The sequence below is a fragment of the Trichomycterus rosablanca genome, chromosome 9 (genome assembly GCF_030014385.1).
Source record: "Trichomycterus rosablanca isolate fTriRos1 chromosome 9, fTriRos1.hap1, whole genome shotgun sequence".
Classification (NCBI taxonomy): Eukaryota; Metazoa; Chordata; class Actinopteri; order Siluriformes; family Trichomycteridae; genus Trichomycterus; species Trichomycterus rosablanca.
In genome coordinates, this window is record NC_085996.1 from 3,865,118 (window position 1) to 3,888,080 (window position 22,963).

Here is a 22,963-nt window from a genome sequence, read left to right on the forward strand (position 1 = left end):
TTTTATTTCTTTTGTTTCTTTTTCATTAGACGTGAAGATTAAACTGTGCTCATTGGATTTAAATAAAGTCGACAGTCTTGCTTGAACAATGCGTGGTGTTTGAGTCTGAAACCTGAAGCAGGGTTACGGTTTAGACAAAAGTTTATGACCCTAGTTGGAGTGTGTAATGGTCCTGGGGGTTTCAGGTTTTAATAACACACTTCTTTGTGTAACATAAAAAATATAATAAATGTTATTTTTATTGATAGTTGAATACTAAAACTGTGAATCTTACAATCTGAAAGAACACCAAATTCATATCATATCAGTCACTTTCTGTTGAGGTAAAGTCTGTTAGTTGATTATTTCTCTCACCCAGGTAATCAAACTCACAGTACTAAATTTTAAATCAGTATAATGTTCATTGAATTAACAAAAATAATAACAGTTAATCAGTAAATTACATAACTAAGTGGTAATTATAGAAGTATAAATCTGTAGGTGAACTATTACTGGGAAATAATATATGATTATCTAGAGTGGATTGAATAGTGGGTAGAACCAGGAGGTTTAGAGCCTGATTGAAGCGTATAAAAAGGATTTGAAACCAAAGACTTCACCATGAGCACGTGAGACATGCGTACCTGTCGGCTGATGAAGGAAGTCTCTGCAGGAAGAGAACCGTAGTTGAATCACTTATGCTTATTTGAATTTATGGTTTAGTCCTTTAGCAGCATTCCGCTACATGGGCTAGTTTGATTGAGCCCATTACAAGTGCATGGACCAGTGGACCTAAAAAATCATTCTCGTTATAATTTTTGTGGAGTAGGGTGGTGGGGTGGTTGATTTGGCTTATGGGGGCATGTCTATCACATGACTAGAGGAGGAATGTAAAACAAGCCGATTTGTGCTTTAATCATGTGTTCTCCAGAACTGTCCACTTTTCTCTCAACAAGAACAGGTAAATAATGAGCGGTGTGTCTTTACTTTATTGAAAGAAGACAAAAGAAAATATCACATTTATCATTTGTGCACATGAATCATGTTACATATGTGATAAACAATAATGTAGAGAACATCTTCACTAAAAGTAAAATTTACTTCAGGTCACATCCAGGAAATAAACTTTTATTCTGTAAAACATAAATGAGTGGAGGGAATGATGATGAGATAAACTGAGATCACTGAGGTTTATTATTACATGTTTTCAGGTGTAAAAACAACTTAAACTGTGAAAACAAACTCTTTTCTCTGCATTTTTTTTAAGACGGCCAGAGCGGGGAGGAAAACCTCTAAAATGCACCTCAGACACAGATTGGTAGGAACCAGAGTCTCGTTATACTTGATGTGCTGCTCTTTAGGTTCTTTAGTACTTAACATGACTGTTGTGTGAATGTTGCTCACAAACATCTGATAATGAATCAGATTCATCATTTTGACCGAGTTTCTCCTTTCATCAGTGATGACCAGAATTTTACGTTCTCTACGTGCTTGGCTGTAGAACCTACTTCCTGATTCTTCCTCATCAGTTAGTGGTTTGTTGTACACCATGACATTTTCAGTTACAAAAAATGGGTACTCTTTGTTTTCCACCATGTTTCTAATTGAGATGTTCTCAAGAACCTTGTTTAACTCTTTCTCACTCCCATCACATTGTTTCATTGCCCAATTCACAAGAACTCGCTCCTGCACTTTCTTCTAAGCTTTTCATTGTCCTTGTTCGTAGCTGAAGGTGCAGAACTACTGGCTAAGGGGTTCTTTTCCCACCTCACATGCCTGTAAATGATTCGACGGGTTGTAGTCTGTGTTCCTCTGAAAAAACAAATCCAGTAAACTTAAAGGGAATGTAGTGTCGTTCATTACATCAAGGAACCACCCAAGTTCATCGTTGTTTTTAATCTTATCCATGTCATCAGCATAAAAACACACTCTTTTTCAGCTTCTTATTTTTCAGATAATCCTCCAGAGCCTTCATTTCACCTTGATCGAGCTTCTTCTCCAGGTCATCAATCAGATTCTGGCTGTTTTTGGGATCAGAGACCCATTCGTCCAGTTTGGCCATGGTGGATACAGACCTGAGATCTGTTTTAAATTTAGACAATTTTCAGATAGTAAAAAAATCATCAACATAAAACATTTATTGTAAGATAACTAATGCCAAGTTCACACTACACGACTTTCCGAGTTATCAGGTCGCTGTACAGTTCACACTACATGACTGGATCTCTTGTAACCGGGAGTCTTTCAGGTGTGTCTGTATTTCACACTACAGGACTGATCGGTGATAGGGGGTTTCACACTACACCATCTATCACCAACTGGATCACCAACTTCTCTGGTCTCCCAAACTACGTTTTGTCACGAAAACACACGTGAGAAGTGACAAGGGGTTTAATGATACCACGTCCAAAAATACACTCAACAAGTAGCGAGCGATCAAAGTTTGTGTGCTGATGTGCAGCGTAAAATCAAAGAGGAAAAATAAATGAATCTGAGTGGATTTGGCAACACGACCAGCATGGATTGTTCTATAGTGAGTTGGAGGTTAATAAATATTGTTTGCAATGCAGCGTGGGTGTTTTGTAGAGAACAATAAGGTCAGAAATACTGTAAAACTCGTGTGTGTGCTGATGTATTCTGATATCAACTATATTACACCCCTGTACCACCTGTTAACACTCCTCCCCTGCGTTTCCCCTCACACCAGATCTTGCGTTCTTATTGGCTGTTCAACACTCACTGCCAGTTGGGCAACTCAGATCAGATATCTGACATACTAGAAATCTCGCTTTGACGAAAGCCGAGTTGTTCCCGAGCCGGCAAATCTAGCGCTGACCAGTCGCGAACGAAAATCAGGGCAAAAATCGTGTAGTGTGAACCAGGCATAAACGCACATGTACACCTACAGTGCTGTAAGAACCTTTTGGCTCCCCGTCTGTTTGAAAGTCTCAGTTACTGTATGTTTGTCACACTGAATGATTTCAGCTAAAGAAATAAAACATGAAATGAAACAAGTTGAGGCACAGAGAACTTCTGAATAGAATTGCTGTACAGCGTTCTCTTTGTGTAACAGAGTTTCAGGTTGTATTTCTCAAAGCAGAGGCGATTTTCTGAAGTACTCCCGAGCCTAAGTGGCTGTATTTATCACAGTATCATGACTGTTTCTCATGCAATGATATCTGATAGCCCATTTTGTCCAAAAGGATTCTTGAACAGGTTCGGTTCAGGCTTCTTAAAACCTTGGTGCTTTTTAAAGAACTGGTAGCGTTTCCACCAGTAATTGGGAGCCGCAATGCGTCATAAACAGTGGGCGTGGCATGAGAAAAGTAACAGTACTAACACAATGGTGTAGCAGGTAGATTACCTGTGAGTGTTTGTGCTGTTTTTATAATTATCTATTAATATAATGAACTATTAAAAGATTTAGAAGGCGACTAGGTGTGAGACGATTGGTGAACCATTTGAAGGTTTCGTACATTTAACAGTGACTTCCACCCTCGACCCTCGATGGACTGAGACTGAGAATACACTGAATCTTTTCACAATATTATGTAGGGTAGATGGTGAATGACCCAAATTATTTGCAATCTTGCTTTGAGAAATGTTGTTTTTGTACTGACTGGCAATTCCTAATAAAGTTTTGAAGTTTTGAGCCATGACAGAAGCCCCCAGTTATAATATTTATAATATTTTTGAACTTACTTAGTGCAGCCATAGCTACATTAGTCTGGATCCTGCACATAATGAAAAAAAAAATTCAATAAAATACAGACTAAACCATAAATACAGCATGAAAAAGAATTTGCTCCTTCCTGATTTATTTAATTTTAGCGTATTTGTTTAAATAATACAGTTCTTGTCTTGTACTGTATATAAAATCAAATGACCCAGTGTGGAAAAATCTGGTCCTCAGACTTGGCACAGTTTTTTCCCCAAATACCCTGATACAACCCTCCTATTTCTGTCCGGGCTTGGGACCTGCGCTAAGATCGCAATCTCTGAATCCATGGTACATAAAACAAATCTTGTTTTTGGACTATTTTAATTGAACACAGGTTTAAAAATTTTTTTATCAAAATTGAAAAAAATTGTCAGTTTTCCCTCTGGTTTAACTTGGGTTTGTATTTGTGTGTGTGTGTGTGTGTGTGTGTGTGTGTGTGTGTGTGTGTGTGTGTGTGTGTGTAATAGAGAGGTTTTCCTTCACAGTGTCTCAGTTAGGATTGAATTCTGTGCACTTTGGCGCCGGTTACACAGCAGCGCTGCCTCCTCCAACACGTGTGAAGTTCTCTGTAGATTTCCTGTGTGTGTGTGTGGGTGTATTTTACTTTAAAGTTTTACTATTTTTAAATCTATTTAACAAGTCTTGGTTTATTTAAACTTGCTTTCATGCTCTGGTCATTATTTTTGTCACACTAATGTCACAGAAAGCCAAACAGAATCGTCAATAATGTGTTTCAGGCATCCACATACTTTTTATTTGTTTTATTTCCAGCGACAGAATCAACACAAAAAAAACTTTAAGAACATGGAAAATATAAACATAAAACTGTAAACTTTTCAGCTAATCATATTTCTAGACTAAACAGAGTTTTTACTTTCCGTCTAATGAAAGTTATGCCTGGTTCACACTACACGACTTTTGCCCAGATTTTCTGGTCGGCGCTCGGGAGCAACTCGGCGTTCGCTCTGCGATTGAAACTCGACTCTCAATCGCTATGTGTGAACTACTCAACAACTCGATCCAAACGACTGAAGAGAGATATCTAGCATGTCAGATATTTGAATCTGAGTTGCCCGACTGGCAATGAGTGCTGTGTCAAACAGCCAATGGGAACGCAAAATACGGTGTGAGGGGAAACGCAGGGGAGGAGTGTAAACAGGTGGGACAGGGGCGTAATATAGTTTATATCAGAATACATCAGCACACACACAACCTTTACAGTATTTCTGACCTTATCGTTCTCTACAAAACACCCACGCTGCATTGCAAACAATATTTATTAACCTCCAACTCACTACAGAACAATCCATGCTGGTCGTGTTGCCAAATCCACTCAGATTCATTTATTTTTCTCTTTGATTTTACGCTGCACATCAGCACACAAACTTTGATCGCTCGCTACTTGTTGACGTGCATTTTTGGACGTGGTATCATTAAACCCCTCGTCACTTCTCACGTTTGTTTTTGTGACAGAACGTAGTTTGGGAGAGCAGAGAAGCTCGCCTGCGATTCCAGTTGGTGATAGATGGTGTAGTGTGTGAAACCCCCTATCACCCATCAGTCGTGTAGTGTAAAATACACACCGACCTGAAAGACTCCCGATTACAAGAGATCCAGTCGTGTAGTGAGAACTGTACAGCGACCTGACCACTTGGAAAGTCGTGTAGTGTGAACATAAGTAAACTTAAAACACCAATTAATCTTCATTATTAAACCTGTAGAGCTTTAAAAACACAAAGTTCTGATTTTAGAAGCTGTTGTTTGTGGTAAATCTTCACTTACCTTTCAGGTGGCTGGATTGTAGAGCTCAGAAGTAACTTCCTTATTCTATTATTCTCACACTAGTGGTGGGTGGATCGATCCAAATATCGATAGTATCGATACCAACGTTGGTACTGGAATCGGATCGATACCAACGTGATGGGATCGATACTTACGTTTCAGTTTTTTTCTCGGCTACATTCAGTACCTTTCTCCCGTTTTATCAAAAATTGGACTTGTGTGTGTGTGTGTGTGTGTGTGTGTGTGTGTGTGTGTGCAAACTAGAGCTGGGTGGTTCCTGAATCACCCGGGTTAATGATTCGAATCTTTGTACTGAATCAGGAATCACGAGTCTGAGATGTCAATGAACCTGGATCCTATAAGTCCTCTGACTGGCTGCTGTTAAGTACATAAGACCAGTGATCAGACTCACGGAAACACCGGGATGATTTGGCTGAACCGGCTTCACTCCAGTCCGTGAATCTCAGTAATAAGATAAATATTCTGATAAACAAGCGGTTAAACACACTGGTGTTCGTTATGTGGCTGATTTTATGCACGTTATTATTATTATTATTATTATTATTATTATTATTATTATTATTATTATTATCAGTAGTAGTGATGTAGATTAGTAATGCAGCATATTTCCTTGTAAGCAGAACAACAACAAAATATAGTTATATTATTATTATTATTATTAACATGCAAATGCTTACAGACTACTTAATTACTGTACCACTTAAGGAGTATCATAGCCCCCATGGTAATTTATTGACTGTTTGTTTTTGTGCCACTGTGGCTGCCTGACTGGGTGAAGTTAAAATGGCAATTTATTGTTGACCATCCCCCTTGAACCCTTGACCCATTAATATACCCATCTGATTGCTAGGTGAGTCCACCCCCCTCTCCCCCATGATCAAGATTCCACTTAGAAAAAAGTGTCAACTTGTCACTGACAGGAGAAGTGTGAGGAGACAAGAGAATTAAGAGAGAAGGATTTATTTACAGAAGACAAGAGCACGGAGGACAAGTGATATCTAGATGCATTTTCATGCAGTAAATCAATCGCAATCAAGATGTCAGTAAAGTGACTCAAGTGACTCAAATGACTCAAGTGAACCGGATCACATTACTGAGTGACTCAGATTAACCTGAGTCCATAAAATGAACCGAATTTAGCACCACTATCTTTTACATATTATGCCTGGTTCACACTACACGATTTTTGCCCTGATTTTCGCTCGGCGAAAACAAAAGAATATCACATTTATCATTTGTGCACATGAATCATGTTACATATGTGATAAAGAGTAATGTAGAGAACATCTTCACTAAAAGTAAAAATCATCAAAGCGTTTTGAAGATTGTACATTTACTTCAGGTCACATCCAGGAAATAAACTTTTACTCTATAAAACATAAATAAATGAACAGAATGATGTTCCACGTGCACTGAGATGAACTGAGATCACTGAGGTTTATTATTACTCGTTTGTTTTCTGGTGTGAAAACTTCTCTTTTCTCTGTTTTTTTTTTAAGACGGCCAGAGCGGGGAGGAAAACCTCTAAAATGCACCTCAGACACAGATTGGTAGGAACCAGAGTCTCGTTATACTTGATGTGCTGCTCTTTAGGTTCTTCGGGCCTTAACATGATTGTTGTGTCAATGTCACACAAAAACATCTGATAATTAATCAGATTCATCATTTTGACCGAGTTTCTCTTTTCATCAGTGATGACCAGGATTTTTTTGTTTGTCAATTTCTACTTTATTGTACTTCATGAGGTTTTTTTGTTCTTCAGTTAGTGGTTCGTTGTACACCATGACTTTTTCTGCTACAAGAAATGGGTACTCACTGTGTTCTACCACATTTCTTATTGAGATGTTCTCAAGAACCTTGCTTAACTCTTTCTCACTCCCATCACATAGTTTCATTGCCCAATCCAGAAGAACTCGGTGCTGTGTTTCCTTTCTTCTAAGCTTTTCATTGTCCTTGTTCAGAGCTGAAGGTGCAGAACTACTGGCTGAGGGTTCTTCTCCAACTTTTTATTTATTTTCCAACTCACAAATATGGTCATATTCTAGATGTCATCTGTTCTAATAATGGGATTGTCAGTAAATTCTCTGGGCACTCTACCGGCCTATCTGATCACCTCTTTATTTCCTTCTGTGCCTCCTTACCCGTTCCCAAGTCTCATCCCAAACTGCTACGTTCATACTGAAATCTCTCTGCTGCTGATCCCTCTTCCCTGTCTACTCTTCTTAGTGTGTCTCATTTCAATGACATCTGTTTACTTCACTCTCTCGATGAGGCTACACTATCATACAACACAACACTGGCAAGGATTTTTGACACCCTGGCACCGATTAAGTCCCGGTTTGTGCCTTCCTCTCATTCTGCACCCTGGTTCAACGGCGAGCTTCGTGCCCTCAAAACGTTGGGTCGGCGCCTAGAGCGGCGTTATAAGAAATCTGGCCTCACGGTTCATTTTTTGGCATTTACGGACCACGTGGCCGATTATAAAGCGGCCCTAAATAAAGCTCGCTGTTTGTACTACACTGAGGTGTTTAAAAAAGCTGGTCAAAATCCTAAACGGCTGTTCACCACAGTCAAAAAACTAGTATGCCCCCCCAGTGACCCAGTTGTCCCTTCCCCTGGTTTGTGTGAGGCCTTCCTTAACTTTTTTAGTGACAAGGTGTCAACTATCTATAGGGGGCTTCAGGGTGCACCTGCATATGCCCCATCCCATCTTTCGCTGGTGCCTGGTTCTGAACTTTTCTCTTTGTTCCTACCAGTTGATTTTGCTGAAGTTTCACAAATCATCACTAAGTCAAAGTCTACCACATCCGCCCGTCTAGACCCAATCCCTACCTTCCTCCTTCAGTCCTCTGTGCCTGCTTTTGCTGCCCCTATCTGTCACATGGTCAATTTATCACTTTCTTCTGGCTATGTTCCTCCATCATGGAAACTCGCTGCAGTCGAAAGAGTCGTGGCATCCCAGCTGCTTGATTTCTTAAATTCTAATCACCTGCTCGAAGATTTTCAATCTGGTTTCCGTCCATATCATAGTACAGAGACTGCATTGCTTTGCGTTTTAAATGACCTCCTTCTGTTCGCTGACAAAAGGCTGGTCTCTATGCTTCTACTTCTCGAACTCACTGCCGCATTTGATACTATAAACCACACTATTCTTCTGTCCAGACTGTCCAATATTGGTCTTTCCGGCCTGCCACTTGCATGGTTTAAATCATACCTCTCTGACAGGCAACATTTTGTGCAGCTAGGGTGCCATGTCTCAAATAATGCATACATACATCAGGGTGTGCCGCAGGGCTCGGTCCTTGGACCATTGCTATTTATTCTATACATCTCTCCCCTGGGTGAAATTTTCCGAAATCACGGGTTAAAATTCCACTGCTACACGGACGACACACAGATTTATCTTAGCCTTAGGCCCTCTGATCCCTTTCCTCCTACTGCTCTCTCCAGGTGTCTTCAAGATCTCATCCTATGGCTGCGGGTGAATTATCTTCAATTAAATACTGATAAAACTGAGCTTCTGTATATTGGCTCGAAAGCTGCACTTTCCTCTTTCTCTTGCCCTGTTCTTCTCATTGGGAACACCTCTGTTTTTCCTGCTGCTACTGCACGGAACCTTGGTGTGACAGTCGACCCTCTCCTAACTTTTCAGCCCTACATCCGCTCCATCACAAAGTCTGCTTACTTCCACCTACGTAACATTTCTCGTCTTCGCCCCATGATTTCACCTCAGACAGCAGAGCTTTTGGTCCATGCTTTTGTTACTTCTCGGCTGGACTATTGCAACTCACTGCTCTATGGTCTTCCTAACAAGTCGATACGCCCTCTACAACTTATTCAAAATGCTGCGGCCAGGATCCTCACATCCACTCGAAAACACGACCATATCACCCCGGTTTTGGAGCAATTGCATTGGCTCCCTGTGCATAAACGCCTCCAATTTAAAATACTACTCCTTACTTTTAAAGCCCTTCATGGACTTGCCCCGGTCTACCTCTACCATCTGCTGACACCTTACAAACCCAGGCGTTCACTCAGGTCCTCCAATGCTGGCCTGCTGGCCACACCTAGATTTAGGCTGTCAACCTTGGGTGGCAGATCATTTAGTGTGGCTGCCCCCACTCTGTGGAACGCTCTCCCTTCTTCTCTTCGCTCTGTCTCTTCACTTCCACAATTTACATCTCTGTTAAAAACCCATCTCTTCAATTAACTATGTTTTCTTTTGTACCTCACTGAACTGTTTATTGTTCGATGTAAAGCGACCTTGGGTATCTTGAAAGGCGCTATATAAATTTAAAGTATTATTATTATTATTCTCCCACCTCACACACCTGTAAATGATTCGGTAGGTCTGTGTCCTTCTGAAAAAACAAATCCAGTAAACCTAAAGGGAATTTAGTACCGTTCATCACATCAAGGAACCACCCAAGTTCATCGTTGTTTCTAATCTTATCCATGTCATCAGCAGTGAGACACAGGGTGTGTTCGAAAAGCTAGTGTGCTGTCTACATAGGCAGCATTTTACGTCATCCTGTGCGCGCTCCCGAGAAGGAGGCTGTTCGAAATCCTAGATGCCTTAAAATCCTCACTTCTGAGGCATCTTATTATTTCAATGTTATTTTGGCTCAAGAACGAGTGAGCTCCGACGCTGCCTTAGTGATCAAGACAATCCCAGCATTCATGGCTGACGGGGCGGAGAAACGAATGGAGTTATTTTCAAACGTAAATAAAATATTACTGATTTTTAACTTGTATAAACTTGTACCGAGTGTTTTTATTTGCAAGTTCGGGCTTGTCAGGAAATTTAACCGTTATCGGTACATGAAGGGAGATGTTATTGACGTTAGCGTGCTGTGCTACCTCAGTTTATTGGTTTTAATGGCAAGATGCTAAATGCTAAACGTGAAATGCTAAACCCGATGTTATCGCTATCTAAGTAGTGCGTTCGAATAACCTGCCTTTTAAGTCACTGACTTATTAGAATACTCTCTACTAAGTCAGCTGCCTATGTAGACAGTAAGACAGCAAGGCAGCTCCCTAGGTTTTCGAACACACCCACAGACTCTTTTTCAGCTTCATGTCTTTCAGATAATCCTCCAGACCCTCCATTATACCCTGAGCGAGCTTCTCCTTCAGGTCATCAATCAGGTTTTGGCTGATTCTGGGATCAGAGACCCATTCTTCCAGTTTGGCAGTGGTGGATACAGACCTGAGATCTGTTTCAAATTGGATAGTGAAAAACCATCAATATAAAACATTTATTTTTAATTGACTAAAGCAAACAGTAACTGACTGTTTCTCATGCAATATCTGAGGGCATGAAAGTCTCGTACATTTAAAAGTGGCTTCCAGCCTTGCCCTACATCGACTGAGATTGTGAGTTCCCTGAATCTTTTTACAATATTATGTAGGGTAGATGGTGAATGACCCACATTATTTGCAATCTTGCTTTGAGAAATGTTTTTTTTTAACTGACTGGCAATTCTGAATAAAGTTTAGAAGTTTTGAGCCATGGCAGAACCCCTCAGTTTTATTATTTATAATATTTATAATATTTCTGAACTTACTTATTGCACCCATAGCTTCGTCAGTCTGGATCCTGCACATAACGAGAAAAAAAATTAATAAAACTAAACTTTGTGAATCCATGGTACATAAAAACAATAAAAATTTATTATATAAAAATCTTGTCTTTGGACTTTTTTAATTGCACGCAAGTTTTAAAAATGGAAATAATCGTTGTTTCACTGAACTGAGGTAGAATAGAGGTGATTCTTCACAGGGTGTCAGTTAGGATTGAATTCTGTGCAATTTGGCGGCCTCTGCCGGTTACACACAGCGCTGCCTCTTCAGACACGTGTGAAGTTCTCTGTAGGTTTCCTGTAGTTCGTGGGTGTGGGTTATTTTACTTTAAAGTTTTACTATTTTTAAATCTAATTAACAAATCTTGGTTTATTTAAACTTGCTCTCATGCTCTGGTCATTATTTTTGTCACACTAATGTTACAGAAAGCCAAACAAAAACGTCAATAATTAGTTTCAGGCGTCCACATACTTTTTATTTGTTTTTATTTCCAATAAGTGACAGAATCAACACAAAAAACTTAAATAAAAGGGAAAAATTTAACATGAAACTGTACATTTTGCAGCTAATCATATCTCTTGACTACATAGAATCTGTCTGATGTAAGTAAGTAAACTTAAAACAGTAAATAATCTCCATTATTAAACCTGTAGAGCTTTAAAAACACAAAGTTTTGATTTTAGAAGCTGATCTCTGTGGTAAATCTTCACTTACCTTTGTGGTGGTTGGATTGTGGAGCTCTGTGTTAGTTTACCGAGGTTCTTGTGACCCTCACTGCGGTTGGAATAATAAAGTGTGTGGACGTCATAATGAGGCAAAGTCCAACACTGCTGAAAACTACTGGAATCATATCATGACATGAGTGATAAAAAAGATAAAATGCTCAGTTTTATTCTTGGGATTTTATTAATATTAACAGCTGATCTTATACAGTGACTGAATTAGTGGAACATAAACTTTAAAACGTTCAGCTTCAGTTTTCTGTGCAGGACACCAAAGTACACAGTGGCAGCTTGGCAGTGGTGGGGCTTAAACCAGTGACCTTTTGATCTAGTACCTTTACTACTGAGCTACCACTGCCCTGTCAAACCTAAAAAAACATAAAAAATGAGATTTCTTTTCTTCTTTCTGCTGCTCCTGTATGTAGGAGTCGTGTGTGATTAAAAACCCTGTTACGATGTTCTTCTGTTGGAATGCGGTCTCAGAAGGTTGGAATGATTTTTTCAGTCTGTCTGATATTAAAAGTAGTTTGATTTGAAACTTCTGTGTGACAAATATGCAAAAATAGGAGAAATTTTACAGCTTTGTGCAGGTATTGTTTTAAAAATCAATAAAAGAAATAAAAAAACAGTAAATATTTTTTTTCTGAGTATTTTCAGCACAGACGTCCTTAATCAGCCAGTCGACGAGTGTGGAAACAAAACAATGGATTAAAAAACATTCATGATCGGGGCTGCAGTGTGAAGCCGTGAACGTTAAAGACTCAAAATATTGAGAAATAATCAAAATCTTGGATTATATCTGAACAAATGGACGTATTTTCCCAGCGTAAGATGACAGTTTGGGTTTGTAACCTAGGCAAAACTCCTGTTCCATGTACTGTTCTCTGATCCTCCACAAATACACTAACGAGGATTTTCTTTCCGCCCTTGGATCGTTTTCAGATACGAGTCCAGTCTTTCTTTTCTTTGAATATTTTTGAACACAGCGAGAGCAGGAGCGAACACCTCCAGGATGCTCCTCAGGCAGCGATTTACAGGAACCTCGGACTCCTCAAAGCCGATCTGCTTCTCTTTAGGCTCTTTAGAACCTAAGAGGACAGTTTTCTGAATGTCACACACAAACATCTGATAATGGATCAGACTTGTGGTCTCTGTGGAGTTCTTCTTCTCATCCTTCACGACGATGATCTGTTCTTCACCAGTTTGTGGGTTCTTAAACACTGTGATGTTTTCAGCTATGAAGAACGGGTACTCGCTGTGTTCTACTACGTGTTTTACTGAGATACGGTCGAATAATTTCTTGAACTCCTCCTCACTGCCGCTGCATTGATTCATTAACCAGTTACAAAGCACAGTGCCGTACTGCTCGATTCTTCTGTTCGGCTGTCCTTCCACGTTCCTCCTCTTCTCTCTTTTTGGTTTTGGGTTCTTTAATGAAGACATGTTGGAGCAGTTGGCTTTCTTAAGCTCTTCACCCGTGTTCCTTAGTGTGTCCGTGCGTTTTTCTAGCCGTCCACCATCTGCGGACTGTAGTTGAAGGTCTCGGCTCCAAGTACTAGGGGGAACGTCTTCAAGCTTTGGAAAAATGATCATTCCTTGTGGTCCATCCGGCTCATCAAAATCATCTCCATGATTGTAACTGCTCTGCTGCTTATCTTCTGGCTCCAAACCTTCCACAACCAGACCACCGCTCTTTCTTCAAATGAGGTATCGACTTTGTCCTGTAGCTTGGACTGTAGCTGGACAACTTGCTCTTTTTGGCAAACAGAGGAACATTGAAAAGGTTTTGAGAGGATGTTTGAGGAGGACAGTCAGTGTCGTCCATTTCCTGCTTTTCTTTTAATTCCCTGGTTCCTCCACTGCTTCTGACAGCTTGCTGAATCTGATCTGCGTTTTCTGTTGGGTGTGGAACGTCCGCTTTGAAGTCTAGGTCTGCGCTTTTGGACTCGTAATCCGTGACCTCCATGTTGTGTGTGTGACTGACATCAGTGACACCTTCACATATGAACACGTCCTCATTTGGGAACACAGTGTGAGGAAACACTCTGCTATTAAAACTTGAGCTGCATGAAGATCCGTATCCACTGCTGTTCAAATCATCTGCATTATGGTTTATGGAGTCGTCGTAATTACTGTACTGTTCAGGCTTTTTCTTGGCTGTTGAGGCCTTACTTCTGACCTTCTCAAAAAAGTGGTCAAGTGTATTTTTAGGAAATTTGGCTCCTTTAACGTCTGTAAGAAATGAACGAAGATCTTTTCTCTGTCTGATCTCGTTGATCTCTTTAGCAGTGAGACACAGACTCTTTTTCAGCTTTATGTCCTTCAGATAATCCTCCAAACCCTCCATTTCACCCTGAGCAAGCTTCTCCTTCAGGTCATTAACCAGTTTTTCACTGATTTTAGGATCAGAGACCCAGTCGTCCAGTTTGGCCATGGTGGATAAGGTCTTGAGATCTGTTTCAAAACCACACAAAGTTGTTGTTAATAAAATACACTTACATTTCCTGACTTGGTAGAGCATTTAAACAATTAATCATTAAAGATCAAATTAACAAAAATGTCAATGTGTGTGTTTACCAATTAATGTAAAACATTTACTAATAAAAAATCTTAAATGTCAGAATTGCAGCAATTTAATTCCACATCCGACTACAATCGACAGAAATCTTCAAAAGTAATAATAATAATAACAGTAATAATAATAGTAATAATAATAATGTTTTGATTATATAGCACCTTTCACAGTCTCAAGGTCACTTTACAGTAGAGGGAAAAACCAAAATACTGACTAAAAAGAAAAGTCTAGAGATTTAAAAAAGTGATATAAGAACAATCTTGGGGTGGAGAGTTTCAGGGCTTAGGAGCAACAGCACTGAAAGATCTGCCACCCTTGAGGACAGTTTAGTCAGAGGCGTAGAGAGGAACCTTCCACCGGAGGACCTTAAGGAGCGAGAGGGAGTGTAGGGGTGTAAGAGCTCTTAAACAAAAGCTGGGGCCAGACCATGGAGAGCTTTAAATGTAAGAAACAGAATTTTGAATTTGATGCATGATGTGATTGAAAGCCAGTGCAATTCTCTGATTTCAAACAGTGAAAGAGAAACTGGGAAAAAAACAGAGAAAAGACGAAAAGCAGATGAGAAGTGGCAGCAAGATGCGCACAACATACTCTGAACTCAGTACCTGGTGATGTTTGGAGATCACAATCTGTTTCATCCATGGCTTCATGGTTCTGGATTCTCTGTCTTTTTTCCTATGTGGGTTCACCAGAGAGAAAATGTGACTCTAATACAATTCTAAATGTCTATAAATCCCAGAGTTACAAACAGAACCGAAGCTTTCACCACGTTACTCACTCTCGAGTGGCTCGGTTCCGGAGTCTCTGTCTTTTCTGCTTTAAAATAAAAAGAACATGAATAACTGAGAATTCAGAAAATGTTCCATCTTTTTAATCTTCAGGATGAATCACACCGCATGAAGCTACTTACCCAGATCTTCCATCACATGAGACTCGTGTCTCTTCAGCCATTCTAATGTTAATTCATAGGCCTTACTGCTGTTCAGATGCTTATAAACTGTCCTCATCTGCTCCTCTTCTGGTTTCTGGCTACTGATCTCATTCAATGCTTCCTTAGAAATCACTTCCTTCTCAAGCAGACAATCAGCCAGACCGTTTACGCTCTTCACTCGGCCCACGATTTCACTCCTGTGGACCTTCAGGAACCGTTCGGCGGGGGACGCCATCTTCACCTGTTCAAAATCAACCACAATGTCGGTGCACTTTTTTATATTGAAGCATCTGTAATGGTTAAGTGGGTCAAACTGGTTAAGAGTAAGTCAGCATGAATCGAGCTTCAGCAACATTCACACCAAACTCCTCGCCCTGTGTCATGATGGACCTCACTCTCTCGATCTAAATAAATCTGAATCGTGAACTGGTTCTGTTCAGGCTTTTAAGAATCTCTGTACTATTCTGAGAACCGCCGGTGCTATTGGACCCGAGGATGTGTCACCAGCAGACGGGGCGCTGCACAATGCACGGCTGGAGTAAACATGAGCAAGAAGCCGAAGGAGTGCATAGATTACCTGTGAGGATTTGTGCAGCTGTTACAGATGTACAGGCAGTATGGATCAACTATTTGTGATAAGAGAACGTTCTTGTTCCTCTACAGCCTGACACGCCCTCAGATGTTGGCACGGCATGTTGAAGACAAAAAAGAGTGATTAGGTTTACAAACTAAAACACTGTTTGAAAATGGCTGTTTGTGCACAGAAATAAAGGAAAGGCCCTTCACCATACTGTTGCTATAAATATGAGAATATTTTATTTATTTGATGTTATTGATGTATAACTGATGTGCCTGTTAGAACCGTTAAAGAGTGAGAACAGCAAAAAAATCAGATTGTCCTATTTTCTATGCAAAATACTAATTCACTGGGCAAATGGCAGGAAACACCCTGGACAGGTCGCCAGTCCATCACAGAACACACACACACACACACGAGTAAATTTTGCAGCTCCAGTTGTTTTTGCGTGTGTGAGAGAAAACCCGGAGAACCTGATGGAAACCCACACTGACCCCTGCTCACCCAGCCTGCTAAGAAATCGAACCCAGGACTTTCTTGCTGTGACGCAACAGCACTACCCTTTGCGCCACTCTGCCACAAAAAATAATAATTTTGTTCATTGTTTATTACATGAATGTAACTGTTGGGTAGAAATGGCGTCAGTATAAACAAAATATGTCTTTTTCTCCACTTAGGGCTGTAATTCATGTTATTATCACAGTTCAGCAATATTCTTTTACATTAGATCAGTGCTTTTAGATCAGTGTTTCCTGTTTACATGGTTTCTTTCTAATAACACTGTGATATACAGCATCATAACTAACAAATGAATAGTTACATAAATAAATGAATCACTGAATATAAGGAGATGCACATTAATAGTCCAGAATTTTATCTTCAGGGGCAGTGATAGCTCAGTGGTTAAGGTACTGGACTAGTAATCAGAAGGTTGCCGGTTCAAGCCCCACCACTGCTAAGTTGCCACTGTTGGGCCCCTGAGCAAGACCATTAACCTCAACTGCTCAAAATCATGTTCAGGTCATAATTGTGAGTCGCTTTGGATAAAAGTGTCTGCTAAATGCCGAAAATGTAGATAAGAATCGTGTTTTTGGTGCAAGATATAAACTTTCACTTTCAGTTTAGTAACACATTTATTCATTATATTAGTTTAAGCATATTTTACACGACAGTGTTAATAAATTATTATTAACACGTAATAAATTAACAATAATAAATGTTTCATTTTGCAGCCGTAATAAAGAAAAGCATTTCTCACATCAGCAGCGTGAATATTAAACGTTCTTACCTGGCGGAGATCAGACTGTAGAGCAAAGAGGAAATGCCCTGCTCCTGATTGTGTCAGATAGAATAAAGGTAAAAAATGTCACACAGAGAGACGAACTTCAGACTCGTGTCAGGACTCGTCACGTGTGGGAGGAGAAACCAACATGGAACCTTCATTCATTTCTTTATTCAGACCTTCAACTGCTTTAGGGACAACTGTTTGAGGGACAGTGGTAGCCTAGTGGGTAGAGCTTTGGACTATCAACCGGAAGATTGGTGGTTCAAATCCAGGCTCTGCTATTCAGCCACTGTTGGGTCCTTGAGCAAGGCCCTTAACCCTGTCTGCTCCAGGGGTGCTGTATGATGGCTGACCCTGCGCTCTGACCCCAGCTCCCTGTACAACTGTATACGTATATATGACAAATAAAGTATATCTTCTTTTCATTGTCAGAGTCACAGTGGGTCAGGCACCATGCCCGGACACTGTGTGCAAGACATAAATGCGCTCTTTTAATAAAATGTGCTCCAATTCTCACAAACTCCAAAATCATGGAGGGGCACCACATACTAACGTTGGTTTTGAAAAAAAATGACCAACATGCTCATGATCAAATGTCCATATAGTTTCGACCACAGAGTATTTAATGGTATTTTTTTTCCTGTGAGTGAATTACTGTAATGCATACTTTAACCACAAAAACACACTGTTGTTTTTGGAAAGAATTACCAGTGAGGAGCAGGATTGGTGCTGTGGACTACTAACCGGGGTGCTTACACAGCATTGAAGACCCCGTCCACTTTTTATAGTCCCGTCTTCTCTCACCCAGCAGATTAGCGACTGATTTTGTCCGCTGCACCGCCTGCACTGCCGATTGTGCCTGCTAAGGGGCACCCAGACGACCGGTAACAATACTAATAATTGTGTAAACCAACGTGACATCAACAATGAAGTGATGTCAACAGTCTGTCTGTGGTACGAGAGCTACAGCTTGTCACTGTTAGAACTGATCTACCTGTTGAACATAAATGATGAAGTGTATGAACAACAAAAACTACAAACTGAATAATGAAAAACACTTTATTTTAATATAATTTGCAGACATTTTAAAATAAGTCAACTGTAATCAGGAAAATAAATCAGTAATTATACTGCAAACAACAAAAAGCATCATTTTTAATAAGCATAAAGCATTATATAACTTTGAGATCAAAGTTCGAATCTCAGCTGTGCTACTGACCGGCCAAGGTGGCTGCACAGGCACACGACTGGCTGGGTGTCTGTAAGTGGAAGGGACAGTGGTCAAGCGCTGCAGCAACACCCTCTGCTGGCCAGTCACGGTGCCTAACCCCATTCCCAAAGATATCATATTGCAGCGGCAGCTGTAAGTGACCCCACCTGACCTTTGTCCTTCCAAGTGGGTGGTGGCATTGAAGGTGATTATAACTCGTTTAATGAATACTTTCGTGTTTCATTTAGTTCTGCTTTAAGAAAATGTTTTAAAAATTCTGTACAATTAAATGTGACCGGATGGCTTCGGATCTTTGCACGTTTTCAAATCAGAGAGTACAGCTTTTTCTTTTGCTGGATGTTTTTGTACACAGCAAGAGCAGGAACAAAAACCTTTGAAATGCACCACAGATACGGGTCTATAGTGAAAGACCTGTCGATGCTCCTCTCTTCCTCTTGAGGACCTAAGACGATCGTCGATGGAATGTCACACACGTACATGTGATACTGGAGCAGAGTTTGTGTGTCGATTGAGAACTTTTTCTCATCAGTGAGGTAAATCATTTTATTTACACCAGTTTTTGGGTTCTTATAGTTCATGACATTTTCAGCCTTTAGAAACGAGTACTCGCTGTGTTCCACAACATCACTGATCAATATACAATCAAATACTTCCTTTATCTCCCCCTCACTGCCGCTGCATTGTTTCATAGCCCAGTTACGGAGCACAATGTCCCGCTCCGTCATTTTCTTCATCTTCTTCAGCTTATTTTCCTTCAGCACTTTCTTTCTGTTATTGTTTCTTTTCTTGGTCTCATTTAAAGGTGTACTTTGGTTTAAGGGTTGACCTGTAATGTCTGTAGCAAATAGTTTTGAAGAACTTTCAGCATGACCCAGTGACTGTACTTTATCTTGATCCTTCACTGCACCAGTCACAGAACTCACAGCTGGATCACTAAACCTACTGTAAACAGACGTGGGGTTAAAACGCTCATTTGGTTCATACACGTTCTCTTGTATGTCCATGTTTTCCTCTAGCCGTGCATCATCTCGACCCTCAGACTGGAGCTGCATGACTGATGTGTTTTGAAAACGGGATGAAAATTAAGTTTTACTGTGATTTGCTTCAAACAGACCATCAGGCTGCAGAGGCTTTAAAGAATTTTTGTAAAACTGCATATTTGGTTCACTGACCGTCTCCTGCACATCCATGCTTTCTTCTACTGGTTGTAGCTGGCACTGCTGGCCATCAAGAACATCTGGATGATTTAAGATAGCAGAACTATTTCTTTCTTTGAACTTAAGATCTTGCAGCCCCTCATTTTGCATGAGCTCATCCACTACAGCAGGTAGAGGGGTACCATAATGCTTATTCTGGCCCTGATGGCCATCAAGAACATGTGGATGATTCGGGACATCAGAAGCACTTCTTTCATTTAAGTTAGGATCTTGCAGTCCCTGGTTTTGCATTGGGCCACCTGCTACTGCAGGTAGAGAGGTACCGTAATGCTTATTCTGATCAACATCAAGAACATCTGGATGATTTGGGACATCAGAACCACTTCTTGCTTGTAACTTAAGATCTAGCAGTCCCTTGTTTTGCATCAGGAAATCTGCTAATGCAGGTAGGGAGGTACAGTGACGCATATTCTGATCATAATCATGATTGTCTGGAAGATTCGGGACATCAAAATTATTTCTTTCTTTGAACTGAAGACCCTGCAGCCCCTCAGTTTGCATTAGCTCATCCACTACTGCAGGTAGAGAGGTACCGTCATGCTCATTCTGTTCACCATCAAGAACATCTGGATGATTTGGGACATCAGAACCATTTCTTTGTTTGATCTTAAGATCTTGCAGCCCCTCGTTTTGCATTGGCTTATCCACTACTGCAGGTAAAGAGGTCCCATAACACTGATCAACATCAAGAACATCTGGATGCTTTATGACATCAGAAGCACTTCTTTCTTTACACTGAAATTCTTGCAGCCCCTCATTTTCCATTGGCTCGTCCACTACTGCATGTTGAGAGGTAGCGTAATTCTCATTCTGATCACCATCAAGAACATCTGGATGCTTTAGGACATCTGAACCATTTCTTTCTTTGAACTGAAGATCTTGTAGCCCCTTGATTTGCAATAGGTTGTCTGCTACAGCAGGTAGAGAGGTACCATAACACTTACTCTGGCCCTGATAGATATTAAGAACATCTGGATTATTTGGGACACCAGAAGCACTTCTTCCTTTGAACTGAATATCTTTTTGTTCCTTGTTTTGCATTGGCTTATCCACTACAGCAGGTAGAGGGGTACCGTAATGCTTATTCTGATTATCAACAAGAACATCTGGATGATTTAAGATATCAACCTTTCTTTCTTTAAACTGAAGATCTTGCAGCCCCTCGTTTTTTATTGGGTCATCTGCTACAGCAGGTAGAGAGGTACAATAATTCTCATTCTGGTCCTGATGACTGTCAAGAACATCTGGATGCTTTATGACATCAGAACCATTTCTTTCTTTACACTGAAGTTTTTGCAGCCCCTTGTTTTGCATTGGCTCGTCCACTACTGCATGTGGAGAGGTATCGTAATGCTCATTCTGATCACCATCAAGAACATCTGGATGCTTTATGACATCAGAACCTCTTCTCTCTTTGAACTGAAGATCTTGCAGTCCCTCGTTTTGCATCAGGTTGTTTGCTACAGCAGGTAGAGGGGTACCGTAATGCTCATTCTGTTCACCATCAAGAACATATGGATGCTTTGGGACATCAGAACCATTTCTTTCTTTGATCTTAAGATCCTGCAGCCCCTCATTTTCCATTGGCTCGTCCACTACTGCATGTGGAGAGGTAGCGTAATTCTCATTCTGATCACCATCAAGAACATCTGGATGCTTTAGGACATCTGAACCATTTCTTTCTTTGAACTGAAGATCTTGCAGTCCCCCGTTTTGCATCAGGTCACCTGCTGCTGCAGGATGAGAGGTAACATAATGCTCATTCTGGTCCTGAAGGATATCAAAAACATCTGGATGATTTAGGACATCAGAACCACATCTTTCCTTACACTGGAGTTCTAGCAGCCCCTCATTTTGCATCGGCTTATCCACTACTGCATGTAGAGAGGTACCGTAACACTTATTCTGATCACCATGAAGAACATATGGATGCTTTGGGACATCAGAACCACTTCTTGCTTTGATCTTAAGATCTTGCAGCCCCTTGTTTTTCATTGGCTCGTCCACTACTGCATGTAGAGAGGTACCAAAACACTTATTCTGATGACCATCATAAAAATTTTTCTCAGATCTCGGAACATCTGATATTTGAGGTGTATTCTTAAACTGTACCTCCTGCAGGTCCTCTGTTGGTAGAAGTTTATCTTTCTCCTGGACCACTGTTGGTTCACATGTCTGTAATGATCGAGAACCAAGCTCCTCTGCTGGCGATACACAGCCCAGATCAGCGTTTTTGGACTCACTGTCGCTAGTTTTCTTCTCACTACATGGAACGCCAGTGACTATTGGGTGACTGATGGTATGAAGGCTTGTCACAACCTGTAACTGATCATTAGTTTGTGACAGTGAGCGGTCAGTCAAGCTAAATGACGATCCATATCTACTGCTGCCTGACTCTTCTGCATTTATCTGCATGAACTCTTAATCATCATCATTTTCTACCAACATCGATACTTTTGCAGCTGTAACGTGGTCTTTGTCCTTTTCAAAAAACAACCCTAACATCGATTTAGGAAATGTAGCTTTTTCTCTGTTCGAGAAACAACTTTAGTTCTTTTTTACGACTGATCTCGTTAATCTCTTTAGCAGTGAGACACAGACTCTTTTTCAGCTTCTTATCCTTCAGAGAATCTTTCAAAGCCTCAATTTCACCCTGTTTGAGCTTCTTCTCCAGGTCATCAATCAGTTTCTGGCTGTTTTCAGGATCAGAGACCCAGTCTTCCAGTTTGGCCATGGTGGATAAGGTCTTGAGATCTGTTGAAATGTAGATAATGTAGTTGTTTACACAGTGTATCAGATTTTCATTTGTACACTGGCTACTGCAGTTGAAGGTCAAAGCTTTGCAAACACTGGTAGGGAACACATTATCGTAAAAAGGAATTTGTGTCCTTACTGGTTTATTTTATTTTTGCATATTTGCAACTTTTAGTTTTTTTGCACCTCTTAAAAAAGTGTAATATAAGACAAGGGGCAGATAATTTGTCACAGCACACATATCATGACAGTACTACACTTTAAATAATTTTCTGCAATGGTTTCTTTTCTTTGACCGAATTATTGAAACCCAAACCCTGAATTTGATGCGTATAACACATTCCAATAAAAGTTACAGAATGTTGAAGTGGAGAAGGGTTTTGGGACTTAACAAAGATACAAGTTACCATCAAGGCATCTTTTCTTTGGAAGTTCGTAGTTATTTAAGCACGGTGATACCAGGCCTCATTCTGCCTGCACTACAACAGTGCGGCTTCCTAGACACAGAGTGTGTGTGTGCTTGACCAGCCTGCCTGCAGTCCAGATCCACAAGAAACACTGCAACAATCAGTGTCCTCAGTTCCA

General features: G+C 40.4%; 1 protein-coding gene across 4 annotated transcripts; it reads right to left on the reverse strand.

The window, feature by feature from the left end:
- Positions 1–948: 948 nt before the first annotated feature.
- On the reverse strand, positions 949–17,187 carry LOC134320323 (uncharacterized). Of its 4 annotated transcripts, XR_010013689.1 has the most exons (9): positions 15,892–17,186; positions 15,294–15,555; positions 15,162–15,199; positions 14,989–15,058; positions 11,801–14,262; positions 11,071–11,102; positions 3,682–3,713; positions 2,886–2,964; positions 949–2,061 (listed from the first exon to the last, which is right to left on the reverse strand). XR_010013689.1 is itself a non-coding variant. In XM_063001676.1 (5 exons), exons 2-5 carry the CDS (start codon positions 15,547–15,549, stop codon positions 13,460–13,462), a joined length of 1,164 nt encoding a protein of 387 aa, XP_062857746.1. In that variant the 5' UTR covers positions 15,550–15,555; positions 15,892–17,187; the 3' UTR covers positions 11,974–13,459. The 4 variants fall into 4 exon arrangements, 1 of the variants encoding a protein (XP_062857746.1); XR_010013688.1 differs by lacking the exon at positions 2,886–2,964; XR_010013687.1 differs by lacking the exons at positions 2,886–2,964; positions 3,682–3,713.
- Between the last annotated feature and the right edge of the window lie 5,776 nt (positions 17,188–22,963).

What these genes read in the sequence shown, in the direction of transcription:
- LOC134320323 (XM_063001676.1), bottom strand. Translation starts at nt 15,549, where the DNA reads ATGGCGTCCCCCGCCGAACGGTTCCTGAAGGTCCACAGGAGTGAAATC. An exon ending in TCATGTGATGGAAGATCTGG is followed by an intron (nt 15,197 to 15,293) that starts GTAAGTAGCTTC and finishes ATTTTAAAGCAG; the next exon opens with AAAAGACAGAGACTCCGGAA. An exon ending in TGATCTCCAAACATCACCAG is followed by an intron (nt 14,263 to 14,988) that starts GTACTGAGTTCA and finishes GTTTTGAAACAG; the next exon opens with ATCTCAAGACCTTATCCACC.